Below are 13,588 nucleotides of genomic sequence, written 5' to 3'. Positions count from 1 at the left end.
GCAAACAGTTTCACAGTTTCTTTGCAAACAAGACACACTGACTTGGGACAGGAGAAATATGATAAGATGAACACATAGGGATATCTCCCTGTCCATTCTTAGCCTGTAATTTCAGTAAATTGTGTGGTATTAAAAAAGATTCTGCTAATATGTAAAATGACGTAGAATTGCATGAAATGTTTATAAAAGTTATTTTTTTCTCTGACCTGCAAATTCGATGATAAATTAATGCAATGCTTTTACTATAAAGGAGATATTTCCACCCCTACTCTTGTCAACGGTGGCCTGCGAACTCACAACCTTCTGGCAGAATTCCTGCATTGCCATGTAATGCTTACAGGACGAAGAACAGTTTCTAAAACTGCATATCTAAGGCTCTGGTCTGTCCAAGAAGTGAGGGTAAACGGTAGGCATGTTCTCTGCTATCCACGGTTTTCAAATTAAATTGTATTTATCACATGCGCCGAATACAACAGGCATAGATAGACCTTACCGTGAAATGCTTACTTACCAACAAGGCAGTAAAAAAAAAAAAAAGCTAAATAAACTAAAGGAAAAATAGTAACACAATAAAATAACAATAACAAGACTATATACAAGGTCACTGATATTGAGTCAATGTACAGGGGTACAGGTTAGTTGAGGTAATTGACGTAATACTGTATGTAGGAAAAATTGCAATTGGCTCAGAACAGGGCAGCACGGCTGGCCCTTGGATGTACACAGAGAGCTAACATTAATAATATGCATGTCAATCTCTCCTGGTTCAAAGTGGAGGAGAGATTGACTTCATCACTACTTGTATTTGTGAAAGGTATTGACATGTTGAATGCACCGACCTGTCTGTTTGAACTACTGGTGCACAGCCCGGACACGCATGCATACCCCACAAGACATGCCACAATAGGTCTCTTCATAGTCCCCTAGTCCAGAACAGACTATGGGAGGTGCACAGTACTACATAGAGCCATGACTACATGGAACTCTATTCCACCTCAAGTAACTGATGCAAGCAGTACAATTTGATTTAAAAAACAGATCAAAATACACCTTAAGGAAAAGCAGGGACTGTGAAGCAACACATACATAGGCACAGACACATGCATACACACACACGATAACATACACACTATACACACACACATACACATGGATTTTGTATTGTAGATATGTGGTAGTGGTGGAGTAGGGGCCTGAGGGCACAGAGTGTGTTGTGAAATCTGTAAATGTATTGTTACGTTTTTAAAATTGTACAACTGCCTTAATTTTGCTGGACCCCAGGAAGAGTAGCTGCTGCCTTGTCAGCAGCTAATGGGGATCCATAATAAATACAAATGTATATGTAGGTAGGGGTAAAGTGCATAGATTATAAAAAGAGAGTAGCTGCAGCGTATGTGAAGAGTGTGAAGGAATGTGAATGTGTGTGTGTGTGTGTGTGTGTGTGGAGTCAATGTGCATGTGTGTGTGTTTGAGTTTCTACCTATAGGAAAGGAGGAGCAGAATGGAGTTGTGATCTGATTTGCCGAAGGGAGGGCGGGGGAGGGTCTTGTAGCCATCCCGGGAGGGAGAGTAACAACAGTCAATAATTTTTGAAACGTGAGTACTACAGGCAATGCGTTGATAGAACTTTGGTAGCGTTTTCCTCAGATTTGCTTTATTAAAGTCTCCAGCTACAATAAATGCGGCCTCAGGATATGTGGTTTCCAGTTTGCACAAAGTTCAGTGTAGTTCTTGAGGGTCGTCGTGGTAACGGCTTGAGGGGGAATATAACCGAAGAGAATTCTCTTGGGAGGTAATACTGTCGGCAATTGATTGTGAGGTATTCTATGTCGGGTGAACAAAAGGACTTGAGTTCCTGTACATTATCACAATCACACCATGAGTAGTTAATCATGAAACATACACCTCCACCGTTCTTCTTCTCTGAGAGTTCTTTATTCCTGTCTGCATGATGTACTGAGAACCCAGCTGGCTGTATGGATGGGGACAGTATATCCGGAGAGAGCCATGATTCCGTGAAACAGAGTATGTTACGGTCCCTGATGTCTCTCTGGAAGGAGATCCTTGCCTTGAGCTCATTTTTATTTAACGATGGCACCGGAGGGAATGGCTGCCGTTTTATGGACTCTTAACAAATTGTGCTATTTTGTGTGTGTTTTTGCATTGTTTGTAACTTATTTTGTACATAATGTCGCTGCTACTGTCTCTTATGATCAGAACAGCAATTACTCACCTTGAACTGGACTAATCATTTTTATTTAATGAGTCGGACGAGAGGGATTTGCTCCAGACACCCGACAGGGCCCTCATCCCAGCCATTCGCAGTAGAAAGAAAAGGAGATATCGCGGAAGGAGATCGGGGTGCTTGGTAAGGAGCCGGCGACGAGTGGCTAATCTGCCTTTGCCATCAATACTATTGGCCAACTTACAATCGCTTGATAATAAAGTGGACGAACTACAGGCACAAATATCCTACCAAAGGGACAATAAAAACTATAATATCTTATGTTTCACCGAGTCGTGGCTGAACGAAGACATGAATAACATAGAGCTGGCGGGTTATACACTGTATCGGCAGGATAGAACAGCAGCCTCAGGTAAGACAAGGGGTGGCGGTCTATGTATATTTGTAAACAACAGCTGTTGCACAATATCTAAGGAAGTCTCAAGGTTTTGCTTGCCTGAGGTAGAGTATCTCATGATAAGCTGTAGACCACACTATCTACCAAGAGAGTTTTCATCTATATTCTTCGTAGCTGTCTATTTACCACCACAAACCGATGCTGGCACTAAGACCGCACTCAATGAACTCTATACGGCCATAAGCAAATAGGAAAACGCTCATCCAGAGGCGCCCTGGAACGCCAGGGTTGTGGGTTTGATTCCCACGGGGGGGGGGGGGCAGTATAAAAAAATATATATGTATTCACTAAACTGTAAGTCGCTCTGGATAAGAGCGTCTGCTAAATGACTTAAATGTAAATGTAAATGAGTATATATATTAAAAATAAAAATAAAATAAACATGGGGGATTGGAAGTGATGCAGACAATTACATTGATAGAAGATACAATCTATCTGCAATATTAAGCTGATCCATTCCCCCCCCAAAAAATAAAAAAAATAAAAACATAAAAATAATTAACTTAAAAAAATATAGGCCGGGTAGGCTGCAACAATGTAGTCTCAAACATATGTGTATAACATTTAACCTTTTTAATATTGTGTGGTTGATAGATTAATTTGTATTTTAAGAATAATGACTAAAGAATTTCACCCCAAATACAGTATAAATGTGTAAACGGTGTTAGAGTTATAATGTAGTGTCAACCCACTAACAGAGGGGGGCGGGACTAAACATTCCAGGGTGAAGGAGACTGAGGAAACTGTTTAAGAAAGCCTCCTAAAGGTGGGCGGAGCAAAGTGCCTTTGTGTGTCAAGGGGTATAAAGCTGTATGTATGTTTTTTGGCGGCAGAGCTCTCCATGAATAAAAATACAGACCATTCTTGCTGGTTGCGGACCTTTGTTTAATTCATGATTAAACCAGAGAATTTACATCCTCTGGGAATTATTCAGAGCATTAAGTTTGATTAATTAGAGATAGAAATTCTCATGACAGTGGTAATCAGTTGTGTTATATTTCTGAGTGTGATTTCTATTCCTATGCGTATTGTGCATATGGCTAAGTCCATCTGATATGTGAAGATGTGTGTGTGAGTTATGAGTTTGTCCCACCCCTCTTCTAGCTAGGTGGCTGTTTATTGTTAGGCTACACAGGATGGTCTAAGGTATTGATAGGAGTTTCCTATGTTTACATTTATTTGCTTGTTGTTATAATGATGATTGACTCTTTTCACTTACACATCAAATATGACATGTCCGACTGATTCGATTTCAGATTGTAGCCAATGCTGGGCCCTTCTGGTAGTCAGAGACTCACAGCCAACAGAACTATACAAAATGCAATGAGGTGTGCAAAAATTGTCCCCAGTGATAAAATGCAGTGCTGAGTGATAGACTGAGTCTAAAGGTTTTAAAACAGAGGCTGCCGCATGCATGTCGATTATATCACCATAATCAAGTACTGTGAGAAGCGTTGCTTGAAGAATCTTCCTTCTACTTTACAAAGTGAGGCCGGATATATTTCTATAAAATAAACCAATCTTAATGCTTAGCTTTTCTGTACGTTTTTTCAATGTGTTTTAAAAGGGAGCTTATTGTTGATACAAACAATCAAGTACTTATAATGGTGAACTTGCTCAATTTGGGCTCCCTTTAATGTGCAAATACGCAGGTCCTCAGGGTCAATATTACAAGACCTAGAGAACATCATCAATTTGGCACTAGTTTAAGATTAGTAAGCAATATTTGAATTGAGTCAAAACCATATTGAAGGTCATGAATGGCCTGCTGTACTGAGGGGGCACAGGAGTAAATAACTGTATCATCTGCGAAGAGATGAATGGTACAGGTTTTAACAGATAGACCAATATTATTTACATAAATACTGAAGAGAACAGGACCCAAAATCGACCCCTACAGCACACCTTTTGTAATATTGAGGAAACTACATTTGATACCGTCAGTAAGCACACATTGTGTCCTGTCAATTAGATAGTTCTTGAACCAATTGCAAGAGGCCTGATCTAGGCCTATTTCAGACAACCTTTGAACAAGTAAGAAATGGTCAACTGTATCAAACACCTTCGACAGGTCAATAAATAAGGCAGCACAATGATTTGTATGGTTTAAACAATATAGCACACCATCTAAGACAAGTGTAGCTGGTGTAAGTGCTTTGTCTAGGTCTAAAACCAGATTGGTGCTCATTAAGAATAGAATGAGAAGATTAAAAAGTTATAAGCTGAGAGTTGGCCAGAGACTAAAACTTTTGCAAGGTAAGATAGCTTGGAAATTGGAAGATAGTTATCCAAGACAGAAGGATCGCCACCTTTGTGTAGAGGGAGGACTTGTGCCATTTTCCAGATCATAGGGATAACCCCAGAAACAATTGTCAAGTTAAGAATATAGGTTAATGATTCTGCAATAAGTGGCGCAGAAAGCTGCAACAAAAAGGGATCAAGTGAGTCAGCCCCAGTGTATTCTTTTTACATCGATCTTCAATAATGCACTTAGTACATCACAGACATTAAATGGTTTAACTGAAAATGAAGAATGTGTGTCTGGGTGTCACATCTCCTCCCGTTGCTCCTCTCCGACGCTCTGATTCGCCGGTCTACTGAGCCACCGGTCTGAGCGCACCACCTCGGCAACACCGGAATCGAATTCCAACGCACCCTAATCACCTCCAGTGCACCTGCACCTCATCATCTCATCACTACCCCTATTTAGCCCTGGACTGCTCTGGTTGTTAAGCTTTGTGTCGTTTACTCTTTGTTATTGCTCTTTCTCATTGTTAAGTAAACCTTGACCTTGTTAATTCCTGCGTCTGCGTCCTGCCTCTTCGTATACTCAGTACTCGTCCCACTGGGAATGTATTGTTCTCTACAACATGGCTCTGGGTGAGTAAAGGACTCCCTCTACTGGGATCAGAGTTTTCAGAAGCTATTCTATCAAATTGGTGGCCTGCTGAGGCAAAATGGTTACTAAAAGCACCACAAATGTCCATCTTATCTGTTATGGGGCCAGAGGCTGTCATAACCTACTGGGGTAATGAGTGCGTGAAGTTTTGTTTCAGAGATTTGACTACCTTCCAGAAGGCAGCTGGATACAAACCATTCTCAGAAACACAGTTCAAGAAATATGTCGATTTAGCTTTTCTAACCAGCGATTAGCTCTATACTTTACCATTAGTTTATTGAACGGTGCATGCTTATCTGCAATAGAGTTGAGCTAAGAATGAAAACAATCTTGGGCCTGATCCAAGTCAGAGATATCTCACAGAACCCCCCATCCATACAATCCCAGATCAGACCAGAATGGTTGCTCATTAAAATTCCTGTAATGTCTATTTGTAGTTATGCAAGGGCGAGCTGTCTATATGAGGTCCCACAGTTGACAGTGCATGTCAGAGGAAAAACCAAGCCATGAGGTCGAAGGAATTGTCCGTAGAGCTCAGACACAGGATTGTGTCGAGGGACAGATCTGGTGAAGGGTACCAAAAAATGTCTGCAGCTTTGAAGGTCCCCAAGAACATAGTGGTCTCTATCATTCTTAAATGGAAGAAGTTTGGAACCACCAAGACTCTTCCTAGAGCTGGCCGGCCGGCCAAACTGAGCAATCAGGGGAAAGGGCCTTGTCAGGGGGGTGACCAAGAACCCGATGGTCACTCTGACAGAGCTCCAGAGTTCCTCTGTGGAGATGGGAGAACTTTCCAGAAGGACAACCATCTCTGCAACACTCCACCAATCAGGCCTTTATGGTAGAGTGGCCAGACGGAAGCCACTCCTCAGTAAAAGGCACATGACAGCCCGCTTGGAGTTTGCCAAAAGGTACCTAAAGGACTCTCAGACCATGAGAAACAAGATTATCTGGTCTGATGAAACCAATATTGAACTCTTTGGGCTGAATGTCAAGTGTCACGTCTGGAGGAAACCTGGCACCATCCCTACGGTGAAGCATGGTGTTGGCAGCATCATGCTGTCACCACCTCTAACTGTCGGGTGAGGTTGTGTTTTCTCTAGCAGGAGGTAAGCTTGGCTTCTTATATGGTGTTGAGTAAAGCTTAAACCATGTATTTAGATTGTAGGTAGGTATTGTAGTTAGGTATTGTAGGTAGTTTATTTAGGTAGTTATTGTAGGTAATTATAGGTAATTATTGTAGGTAAGTATTGTATTCGAGTGAGCCCGGTGAAGCACGAGGCTAGCTAACCTAGCTACTGGTAACTTTTAGCAACTGTAGTAAAGCTTAAACCATGTATTTAGATTGTAGTTAGGTATTGTAGGTAGTTTATTTAGGTAGTTATTGTAGGTAATTATTGTAGGTAAGTATTGTATTCGAGTGAGCCCGGTGAATTTTTGCTGCGTTATGAAAGGAACTAGACACGGACACGAATTATCTGTTTAGTGTGTTAACACACTATTGGTAGTTTGTTGTAACCAAGTATTGGTGCTAAACTGTGTGTTATTGGATGCTAGCATGCTAGTTAGCTATGGCGTCATAGTTAGGCATCGTGGGCTGTTGTGGGTAGTTATTGTAGGTTAGCATTGTTTTCGGCTGTGCCGGGTGTAGCACGAAGCTAGCTAGCTAGCCGTTTTTCAAACAAAGTCAACACAGTAGCCATTGCTAGCTAGCCAACACGACCAGCTAACTGTACTGTAGTAGCTAAATACAATATACTTGTGCTAGCTAGCCAACGTTTAATTATTGCTGCGTTATGAAAGGAACTAGACACGGACACGAATTATCTGTTTAGTGTGTTAACACACTATTGGTAGTTTGTTGTAACCAAGTATTGGTGCTAAACTGTGTGTTATTGGATGCTAGCATGCTAGTTAGCTATGGTGTCATAGTTAGGCGTTGTGGGTAGTTATTTTAGGTTAGCATTGTTTTCGGCGGTGCCGGGTGTAGCACGAAGCTAGCTAGCTAGCCGTTTTTCGAACAGAGTCAACACAGTAGCCATTGTGTGCTGTACTGTGGCAGCTAAATACAATATATTTGTGCTAGCTAGCCAACGTTTAATTATTGCTGCGTTATGAAAGGAACTAGACACAGACACGAATTATCCGTTTAGTGTGTTAACACACTATTGGTGGTTTGTTGTGACCAAGTGTTGGTGCTAAACTGTGTGTTATTGGATGCTAGCATGCTAGTTAGCTATGGTGTCATAGTTAGCTAGCTGAATAAAGTGGGTTGAGTCCATTCCTTGAAACATTGAACCGCTGTGGTTCACAACAATTCTGATTTCTAAAGGTGGAAGTTGGGAGAGTTTTTGTTCGGGTGGTTCAGTGAAACAATTATAGTGTCTGAGGTGGAAGTTTTGGTGAGGGAGGCCCTGCTCTCTCCTCTCCCAGATGTTTAGTTCATTTCATTCCGATCTCCTCTGCATTATTGTAGCCATTTGCTACAGCCTGTCAACTATGCCTCTGCCTATCCCTGTTCTCTCCTCTCTGCACAGGCTACACAAACGCCTCACACCGCGTGGCTGCTGCCTCTCTAACCTGGTGGTCCCTGCACGCACCCCACACCTGGATTTCCAGGTCTCAGGCAGCCTCTGGAACTGCCGTTCTGCTGCCAACAAAGCTGACTTCATCCCAGCCTATGCTAACCTCCAGTCCCTCGACTTCCTGGCGCTGACGGAAACATGGATTACCACTGAAAACACTGCTACTCCTACTGCTCTCTCCTCGTCTGACCATGTGTTCTCGCATACCCCGAGAGCATCTGGTCAGAGGGGTGGTGGCACAGGAATCCTCATCTCTCCCAAGTGGACATTCTCAATTTTTCCCCTAACCCATCTGTCTATCTCCTCATTTGAATTCCATGCTGTCACAGTCACTAGCCCATTTAAGCTTAATATCCTTGTCATCTATCGCCCTCCAGGTTCCCTTGGAGAGTTCATCAATGAGCTTGACGCCTTGATAAGTTCCTTTCCTGAGGATGGCTCACCCCTCACAGTTTTGGGGGATTTCAACCTCCCTACGTCCACATTTGACTCATTTCTCTCTGCCTCCTTCTTTCCACTCCTCTCCTCTTTTGACCTCACCCTCTCACCGTCCCCCCCTACTCACAAGGCAGGCAATACGCTTGACCTCATCTTTACTAGATGCTGCTCTTCTACTAATCTCACTGCAACTCCCCTCCATGTCTCCGACCACTACTTTGTTTCCTTTTCTCTCTCGCTCTCCTCCAACACTACTCACTCTGCCCCTACACAGATGGTAATGCGCCGCCGCAACCTTCGCTCTCTCTCTCCCACTACTCTCTCCTCTTCCATCCTATCATCTCTTCCCTCTGCTCAATCCTTCTCCCTCCAATCTCCTGATTCTGCCTCCTCAACCCTCCTCTCCTCCCTTTCTGCATCCTTTGACTCTCTGTGTCCCCTATCCTCCCGGCCGGCTCGGTCCTCCCCTCCAGCTCCGTGGCTTGATGACTCATTGCGAGCTCACAGAACAGAGCTCCGGGCAGCGGAGCGGAAATGGAAGAAAACTAAACTCCCTGCCGACCTGGCATCTTTTCACTCCCTCCTCTCTACATTTTCTTCATCTGTTTCTGCTGCTAAGGCCACTTTCTACCATTCCAAGCATCTGCCTCTAACCCTAGGAAGCTCTTTGCCACATTTTCCTCCCTGCTGAATCCCCCCCCCCCCCCTCCTCTCTCTCTGTGGATGACTTCGTCAACCACTTTGAAAAGAAGGTTGACGACATCCGATCCTCGTTTGTTAAGTCTAATGACACTGCTGGTCCTACTCACACTGCCCTACCCTATGCTTTGACTTCTTTCTCCCCTCTCTCTCCAGATAAAATCCTGCGACTTGTGACTGCAGGCCGCCCAACAACCTGCCCGCTTGACCCCATCCCCTCCTCTCTTCTCCAGACCATCTCCGGTGACCTTCTCCCCTACCTCACCTCGCTGTTCAACTCATCCTTGACCGCTGGCCATGTCCCTTCCGTCTTCAAGAGAGCGAGAGTTGCACCCCTTCTCAAAAAACCAACACTCGATCCCACTGATGTCAACAACTACAGACCAGTATCCCTTCTTTCTTTTCTTTCCAAAACTATTGAGCGTGCCGTCTTTAGCCAACTCTCTTGCTATCTCTCTCAGAATGACATTCTTGATCCAAACCAGTCAGGTTTCAGGACTGGTCATTCAACTGAGACTGCTCTTCTCTGTGTCACGGAGGCTCTCCGCACTGCTAAAGCTAACTCTCTCTCCTCTGCTCTTGTCCTTCTAGACCTGTCTGCTGCCTTTGATACTGTGAACCATCAGATCCTCCTCTCCACCCTCTCCGAGCTGGGCATCTCCGGCACGGCTCACTCCTGGATTGCGTCCTACCTGACCGGTCGCTCCTACCAAGTGGCGTGGCGAGAAGCTGTCTCCGCACCACGTGCTCTCACCACTGGTGTCCCCCAGGGCTCAGTTCTAGGCCCTCTCCTATTCTCCCTATACACCAAGTCACTTGGCTCTGTCATATCCTCACATGGCCTCTCCTATCATTGCTACGCTGACGATACACAACTAATCTTCTCCTTTCCCCCTTCTGATAACCAGGTGGCGAATCGCATCTCTGCATGTCTGGCAGACATATCAGTATGGATGACGGATCACCACCTCAAGCTGAACCCTGGCAAGACGGAGCTGCTCTTCCTCCCGGGGAAGGACTGCCCGTTCCATGATCTCGCCATCACGGTTGACAACTCCGTTGTGTCCTCCTCCCAGAGTGCGAAGAGCCTTGGCGTGACCCTGGACAACACCCTGTCGTTCTCCGCTAACATCAAGGCGGTGACCCGATCCTGCAGGTTCATGCTCTACAACATTCGGAGAGTACGACCCTGCCTTACACAGGAAGTGGCACAGGTCCTAATCCAGGCACTTGTCATCTCCCGTCTGGATTACTGCAACTCGCTGTTGGCTGGCCTCCCTGCCTGTGCCATTAAACCCCTACAACTCATCCAGAATGCCGCAGCCCGTCTGGTGTTCAACCTTCCCAAGTTCTCTCACGTCACCCCCCTCCTCCGCACACTCCACTGGCTTCCAGTTGAAGCTCGCATCCGTTACAAGACCATGGTGCTTGCCTATGGAGCAGTGAGGGGAACGGCACCTCCGTACCTTCGGGCTCTGATCAGTCCCTACACCCAAACGAGGGCATTGCGTTCATCCACCTCTGGCCTGCTGGCTCCCCTTCCTCTGCGGAAGCATAGTTCCCGCTCAGCCCAGTCAAAACTGTTCGCTGCTCTGGCACCCCAATGGTGGAACAAGCTCCCTCACGACGCCAGGACAGCGGAGTCACTCACCACCTTCCGGAGACATTTGAAACCCCACCTCTTTAAGGAATACCTGGGATAGGATAAAGTAATCCTTCTCCCCCCCCCCCCAAAAAAAAAAAAAAAAAAAGTGTAAAGTGGTTATCACACTGGCTATAGGGTGAATGCACCAATTTGTAAGTCGCTCTGGATAAGAGCGTCTGCTAAATGACGTAAATGTGCCCTTGAGCAAGGCACTTAACCCTAATTGCTCCTGTAAGTCGCTCTGGATAAGAGCGTCTGCTAAATGACTAAAATGTAAAATGTAAATGTAATGTTTTTCAGCGGCAGGGACTGGGAGACTAGTCAGGATCGAGGGAAAGATGAACGGAGCAAAGTACAGAGAGCTCCTTGATGAAAACCTGCTCCACAGCGTTCAGGGCCTCAGACTGGGGCAAAGGTTCACCTTCCAAGAGGACAACATCCCTAAGCACACAGCCAAGACAACGCAGGATGGCTTCGGGACAAGTCTCTGAATGTCCATGAGTGGCCCAGCCAGAGCCCAGACTTGAACATCTCTGGAGAAACCTGAAAATAGTTGTGCAAAGATGCTCCCCATCCAACCTGGCAGAGCTTGAGAGGATCTGCAGAGAAGAATGGGAGAAACTCCCCAAATACAGGTGTTCCAAGCTTATAGTGTCATACCCAATAAGACAGGAGGTTGTAATCATTGCCAAAGGTTCTTCAAGAAAGTACTGAGTAAAGGGTCTGAATACTTATGTAAATGTGATATTTCATTATTATTCTTTTTAAATATATGCAACAATTTCTAAACACCTGTTTTTGCTTTGTCATTAGGGGGAAAAAACAATTTCATCCATTTTAGAATAAGGCTGTAATGTAATAATATGTGGAAAAAGTCAAGGGTTCTGAATACTTTCCGAATGCACTGTACCTCGATCATGTGTAGTACTTACTATAGAATGTTGTAGTATACTGTTGAATAATCTTGTAAATACTACAGTATACTACAGACCACAAAAATATTACAGTAAATACTACAGTAATGTTCACAAAAACATTACAGGAAATACTACACTCAACACAAATATAAACGCAGCATGCAACAACTTCAAAGATTTTTTTGAGTTACAGTTCATGAAAGGAAATCAGTCAATTGAAATAAATTCATTAGGCCCTGATCTATGGATTTCATTACTGGGAATACAGATATGGATCTGTTGGTCACAGATACCTTTTTTTTTTTTAAAGGTAGGGGTGTATATCAGAAAACCAGTTAGTATCTGGTGTGACCACCATTTGCCTCATGCAGTGCGACACATTTCCTTCGTATAGAGTTGATCAGGCTGTTGATTGTGGCCTGTGGAATGTTTTCCCACTCCTCTTCAATGATTGTGCGAAGTTGCTGGATATGGTGACATGTCTGGTGAGTATGCAGGCCATGGAAGAACTGGGACATTTTCGGCTTCCAGGAATTGTGTACAGATCCTTGCGACATGGGGCCATGCCAAGTATATACCATATATTGTGTTCCCTACAGGTTATGAAAAAAAAAAAAGAGCTGAAGCTTTGAACTTTCCGTTCAGACCTCAGTTCTACCTACCTACAGGTTATGGAAAATGTGCTCTTTTGAGTATTTTGTCCAGTATGTTTCCTCAAGGACAAAGCCCCCACTGCTATGTCAAAGATAATAAAACATAAATACTATAGTAAATACTACAGTATACTACAGTCCGCAAAACCAGTTATTACTATAGTATATTCCCCCCCCAAAAATCTAACTACAGTATTTATACCATAGTAAACTGTAAATACTACAGTAAAGTCAGCAAAAAATGTAACCATAGTATACTCTATTATTTTTTGTGGGAGGTGTGCGTGATCTCCTCATTATGAGTGCTGTTGGGGGCTGGGCGCGGCCCGCTGAAGAGAGGCGCTCCACACTGCCGGGTGGTGCTGAAATAGAATCTACAGTGCACTGTTAGATGGCCGCACTCTTGTGGCTCCCACAGGTTAACGTTTCATTTTTAACGGAGCCTTTTCAATATAGTTACAATAGCCTGCACCCACACTGTGCCTACCGTTGCCCTAAGATTGCCCACCTTTGCCCTATAGACATAACCTACCGTCCTCTGCCGAAGCCTCGCTGCTGTAGCCGTCATACTCGGCCGATAGGGGGCTGTACTTCTGCCTCATCTCCCAGCCATAGCCCTTCGATTGGCGGCCGCTAGCCCCACCTCGGAGACCCTGCGAACGGTTGACCGCTTCCTGGTACTGGCCCATCACCTCATCCTCGCTGTCTGACGACGAACTCTTCAGGTCACCGTCAGGGTAGATCTTATCTAGAGGTGGAAGAGAAAAAGGGAAAGAGATATGTTCCAGTTAATTTCTGTCCTTAAGATCAGATTTAGGATCAGCTTTAATGACAAATTTTTCATTATTAGTTTAAACAACAAACGGCCCTTGGATCAGTTAAAGAGGGTATAATGTAGATAGATAGATTTGATGTTAGCCGAAAAGCCCCTCAAGCAGCATCCAGGGCTGCCAAGTTTTCTATTGAAACATACTGAGGGCAACAAAGTGTAGGCATTGGACCCAGGTGAAAGAGTGAAATAGTGTAACAGCATATTGCAACTATATAGTGCAACAATAACCATTTCACAACAGGGGGTGGCAAAGCTTTAAAGTAAAACTGTATGTCCAG

At 44.2% G+C, this 13,588-nt stretch overlaps 1 protein-coding gene across 1 annotated transcript in view; it reads right to left on the bottom strand.

Moving 5' to 3' along the window:
- Positions 1–13,588, bottom strand: part of syt14a (synaptotagmin XIVa) — a gene marked incomplete at its 3' end in the record, with an annotated part of 123,734 nt that overhangs the window by 64,090 nt on the left and 46,056 nt on the right. The window contains exon 3 of the mRNA XM_084182550.1: positions 13,011–13,226. Coding sequence (XP_084038676.1) covers positions 13,011–13,226 — 216 coding nt within the window. The remainder of the gene's footprint in view (positions 1–13,010; positions 13,227–13,588) is intronic.

This window comes from Coregonus lavaretus (assembly GCF_964263955.1).
Source record: "Coregonus lavaretus genome assembly, chromosome: 18".
NCBI lineage: Eukaryota > Metazoa > Chordata > Actinopteri > Salmoniformes > Salmonidae > Coregonus > Coregonus lavaretus.
This window is presented reverse-complemented; position numbering and strand designations above follow the sequence as displayed.